Genomic DNA, 5,203 nt, shown 5'->3' with positions numbered 1-5,203 from the left:
TCAAGTCATATTCAATATTTTAAAGAGTTTTAATGTTAAATAATCTAATGTTTTAGCCTCTGGGCAGCGTTCAGTTTGTCACTTACTGCCAAGATCGACTCAAAACCTTCCACAGTCCACCAGTCGATTGCGATTGGTTACACACTGATTTCTAGTCAATGTGGCACACAATATGGAAGCTATTGAAGAAAACATTAGATGTGTAATAACAACCCAGTGAAAGAATAATAACGGGCTAAGGTTTCATATAAGTAGGGTTTTTGTAAAGAGCTTCAACTTTTCAGATGTAACGTAGTTTTATTGCAGCAGAAGTTTTCTGGGGGCCACCTTGGAATATGAAATATTAGAGCAGTTCAGGTGAATATTATTTTTCTGATTCATGGATTACATGTTTCATTCTCAGAAGGTTTTTCTTCTAGAACAATCACTTGTGGTGCACTGCCTTCAACCTCTATTTCCCACACTATTAATAATCAACGTACTGTAAATAACCACCCAATAACAAATGTAGCAACAGTTTAAAGATTCATCCCATTAACTGCTATAACATTTTCAAACTGGAGATAAAAGTTGATTTTGGCCACCTTGAAGTGGATGTTAAGATACAGCTAATCTGGATTTAAACAAAATGAGGATGCCAAGAGCTTTAGCAACAGCAGGTAAGTCGCTAAATATGTAAAATAATTCAGCAGAACCTCACCAAATTATCTCTTCAAGTGCAAGATTACTAAATAAGAACAACAAACACAGCTTTACATCCTGTGTTTAAGAGGTATTGAACATAGTTTAATTATGAATCTGAAGATGCTTCAGTTTGGCAAGATGCAAAATAATAAGCTTACAGGTTAAACTCACAATCTTCAGGTTGACATTTCAGAATTTAGTCAGTGTTCGGCTGAGTATTTGAACAAGGCCCTGAAAGCCACAGTTGGTGATGGTAAACTGCCGTGATGTAGCGATGACAAGGAGCTAAAGAAAACTTCACTCACAGCTTACTGACGTGGAGACTGAACAAACATGAGATCTAAGAGCATCTTGTGTTTTTCCCCTGTGAGCTGCTACAAGTGTCCTGCATGTAGCTTTTAAAATTTTAAAGCCTCTGTGTGCTTGTTTATGTCCCCGTCCATCTCGTCTGCAACAGGAAACCGCAGCTGGAACACCTGAGGCCTGACTGAGCTCCAGAGGAGAGACACAAACTCTCATTACGTTGTTCCGTCCCTTAACACTGCTTCCTGCACACGTCGTTGTGCGATTTAGACCCTGAAGATTAAGTCGAGCATTCACAAGTGAATGCCGTCTCATATTTACACGATTACATTCATATATACGTTTTTTTTTTTTTTTTTTTTAGCCAGAGTCAGTTGGAACATACACAGTATTAAAGTAGTAAGATTACCCTGCTCTATCTGATGTATAAATGTTCAGGCAAGTCGTAGCATGGAGATGTCGATACTTGACAAACCACAACAACTTATATTGCACATTTTCTAATGTTCACACAAACTGCTTCACCATAAGTAATAGTACAGTTAAAGCTTCGTGTGCTCAGTATCTTACTAAGATAAGCACGTAAATAGACATTGCAGGCTTCTCAGTACGCTGCCTGCACTGTTATGCGCATGTATGCTGTTCCTGAGGACGAACAATCTTCCACAGACCCACGTTGCAAATTGCAAGAGCTTTGCGGCGACTTGCTGTGATCCGTTCTCTTCAAACTACATTCATATGAGGAGAGAGCCACCGCTTTTGCACAAGAGGTTATTTCTTTAGCCATCCATCGCCCTCCTTCGCTCAGGCTACGCTCTGCTCGACAAAAGGGGGAAGTTTGTAAGTTTTCTGAGATGTTATAATCTTCTGCTCGTCCTGGAGCTCCAGCGGAGGCGGCTGCAGCTCCAGCGAAGGATACGATTTAAAGACGCCCTCGTGAGCGGGCTGCGGCGACGCGGCCGGTTTTGGCTCCACGTTGGGCGTGTCTTTTCTGTCACTTTGCTGGAAGTCCAACGCCAGCGTCTCCTTGCAGCAGAAGTACTGCTGCCATATTTTCTGAAATGCAGTGCGAAACTTTTTGATGCGGAAAGCGTAGACGATTGGGTTGACAGCGGAGTTGCCGTGAGTGAGCAGGATGGCGATGTAGAGCAGAACCATCGGCTTGTCGCACTTGGGACAGAACAACGTGATGCAGTTGATGACATGAAGGGGGAGCCAGCTGATGGCGAACAGAACAAACACCAGGACAAGAGATTTCGCGAGATTCAACTCTTTGTTGTAGTACTTGTTGGGGTCTGAGAAGCTGGAGGTGATTTTCTTGTTGTTCAGCTGCTTGTGGATCATGTAAAAGATCTCCACGTAGATGACCAGCATGAACACCAGAGGCGGCAGCACGCAGCCGAAGAAGTTGAAGTAAACCATGTACTTCATACTGATGACGGTCTCAAACCCGCAGGTGACGATGAGGTCCGGGCCGATCGTGCCGTTTTCCTGGAGGTGCTTTAGATTGTTCCACCCTAACATGGGCGTCAGGCCCACGACGAACGCCAGTGTCCAGCACATCACCACAGCCAGGCCGGCCCGCCGGGACGTCACCACCCGCTTGTACCTGCAGGAAGAACCATGAATACGTCAAAATGTCTTCACTGTTGGAACATGCATGTTTTCTTTCACAAACCGTAACAGTTGATGTATATATTTTTTTTAATTTAGCAATCGTATTTTCTTGTGTTGGTTGAACATCATATTTGACATTTGTTGAAATTTTTGCTATCTTTATTTTTTATGTACAACCAGAATAAGTTTTATTTCATTGTCCTTGAGTTGAATACTTTAAACCCTAAGCTGATGGGTTGCAGCTCATTGCAGTGCAAATTGGACATGCGCCCCTGAAAATAACATCAGCACACTTTATACTCAGTTTTTCATATATGATTCTTAACTTTGTAACTTAATTTTGCAGATGCATTATTTGGCCCACCAGACTTCACATTTCTGCTGCAGATTTATATCTTCTAAATAACTTATTGTAAAGGATTAATGGTGAGAGACTGATCGAGGTAAAAGATTCAGGGTCTCTGAAATGTTATTATTCCTCTCTCATCTACAGAGAAATGAAACAGATGCAGCCTAAAGGCACACATGTAAACATTTATCTGATCCACCTCGATGCTAGAAAGCATGCAGCGCGGTAATTAGATCATGTCTAGATTACCATTGGTTGATATTTACAGAGTATGATGAGAAAATGTTTGGATCATCACAAGCTGACCTTTGCTAAAAAGGGAGCCTGGAGCTAAACCGGACCTCCCTTTTTAGCCCGACTGTCACTGGTGACATGCAGTGTGTCTAGTACTGATTAGGGGGCAGATGTGTTGAGATGCAGCGGTACAGAGACGCATGGACCAGTCTGTTTGCTCCCTAGAGAAGAAAAACAGCATCAAAAAGCACCTTTTGTTTCATTGTTCTGATGGAGCAAAAGACTTAAATGGTTTGAAGATTTTAGTATGCTATCAGTGAAAGCTTGGCTGTCCTGTTCACTCTTTTTCTTTGAAGCTTTTTTAAGCATATTTCTAGAGTTTGGAAATGGAAACTGGCATGTCTGTCACAAGCTACAAGCATCAGCACAGCTAAAAAGGAAACATTGCGGAAACTGTGATATATACCCAATAATTGTGGCGTATCTGTGAATTAGTCTCTTTTCTTTTGTTAGAAAAAGTATGGAAGATGATGAACATCCCTGAAAATTGCTGATTTATTCCACTTGAACCACAATTAAAAGGACTTTGGATTGCTGAAAGCAATAAGACGCCAACAGCTAAAGGTTTTCCAAGAGTGTCGTAATGAGCCACAAGCTATTATCTGTGGTGACAAGGAATAATAAATTACAACGTTTAGTTGATACTGGGATGTCTCATCAGCTCCTAGTCGTTATCCTGGTCTGCTCTAGTTCTGTCATTAAAATCACATCCATCCAGACCTTACAAAAAATTCACACCCTTTAACTTTTCTACAGTTTCTGACATTACATACAATACTGCACATCAACATGTAAATAGCCCTTTTATGATACTCCTGAATAATATCCAATTTCAAGTTCAGTTTTCAATTTCTTAAAGAAGTCACCTGGTAAATACAATAATCAGAGTATGTGTGTTTGTCAGTGTAAATCTGTTCTGTGTTGTTAGAAAACAGCAGCGACATAAACATGAAGGAACACAGCAGCCAGGTCAAGGATAAAGTTGTGACGATGTTTAAAGCAGAATTTGGCTATAAAACAATTGGCAAAACTCTAAGCCTACGAAGAGATGGATGTCCATCTTGAACACATTATCCCTACCACACAGAGAGACTGCAGCATCAAGTTGCTTTTCTGTAGCAGGGAAACCAGTAAGGGTTGATGGGATGATGAATGGATCTATGGAAGAAAACATGTTTCTGTTCTGGTAAATTCCTTAGATCAACACTGTCTGGCTGGAAAAGAAAAACTTTAATTAAAGAAGCAGCCAAGAGGCTAATGGTAACTCTGCAGAAGAAGTTCCACTTGCAGTTTATCAAATATCAAGTAGGATAAAGAGCAAACGTGTGCAAGAAAAAAAAAAACTGCGGTCAGATAAAGTGAAACTATAAGTTTTTGATAAACTATTTGTGGCAAAAAAGAGCAATATTTGCCATCACGCTGGTCATATTGTCCACACAATGGTGGCAGCATGATGGAAGCTGGTCAGGTTTATTAGGAAGATAGGTGAAGCTAACAGTAGGCAATCAGGAAAACTTAAAAGTGGTTCAAAAACCTGAGGCTAAAATCTTCCAGCAGAGGGGTCGCAAAGTCCAGTCCTTATGACCAGCCATCTTGCAGCTTTTAGATACCTTTCTTTTCTCAACACACCTGAATAAAATGCCTGAATTCTCTCATCAGCAGTGATTCAGTTCTGCAGAGGCCTGGTAACGAGGCATTCATTGGATTCAGCTGTAAAGGCTGCAGGACAGCAGCTCTCAAGGATCAATCTAGCAAGACAAAAAGCCTCAAACACAAAGCCAGAGAGGCATTGTAATCCATGTGTTACAATGGCCCAGTCAAAGTCCAGACTGTATTCAGTTGTCTGCGTCAAAGCTTTTAGGCAAAGAAGAGTAGGCAAAAAAACAAAAAAAAAAAAAAAAACAAAAAAAAAACACCTTGATATCCAACAGCAGTGTGTATATATATATACACACT

General features: G+C 40.9%; 1 protein-coding gene across 1 annotated transcript in view; it reads right to left on the bottom strand.

Moving 5' to 3' along the window:
- Positions 1 to 757: 757 nt before the first annotated feature.
- The window catches only part of adora1b (adenosine A1 receptor b), a 9,372-nt gene continuing 4,926 nt past the window's right edge, over positions 758 to 5,203 (bottom strand). The window contains exon 2 of the mRNA XM_015047028.1: positions 758 to 2,596. Coding sequence (XP_014902514.1) covers positions 1,792 to 2,596 — 805 coding nt within the window. The 3' untranslated portion in view covers positions 758 to 1,791. The remainder of the gene's footprint in view (positions 2,597 to 5,203) is intronic.

The sequence above is a fragment of the Poecilia latipinna genome, unplaced genomic scaffold, assembly GCF_001443285.1.
Source record: "Poecilia latipinna isolate Pla-1442-1.1 unplaced genomic scaffold, P_latipinna-1.0 Scaffold804, whole genome shotgun sequence".
Classification (NCBI taxonomy): domain Eukaryota; kingdom Metazoa; phylum Chordata; class Actinopteri; order Cyprinodontiformes; family Poeciliidae; genus Poecilia; species Poecilia latipinna.
The sequence above is the reverse complement of the archived record's forward strand: the minus strand, read 5'-3'. Positions and strand labels throughout refer to the sequence as shown.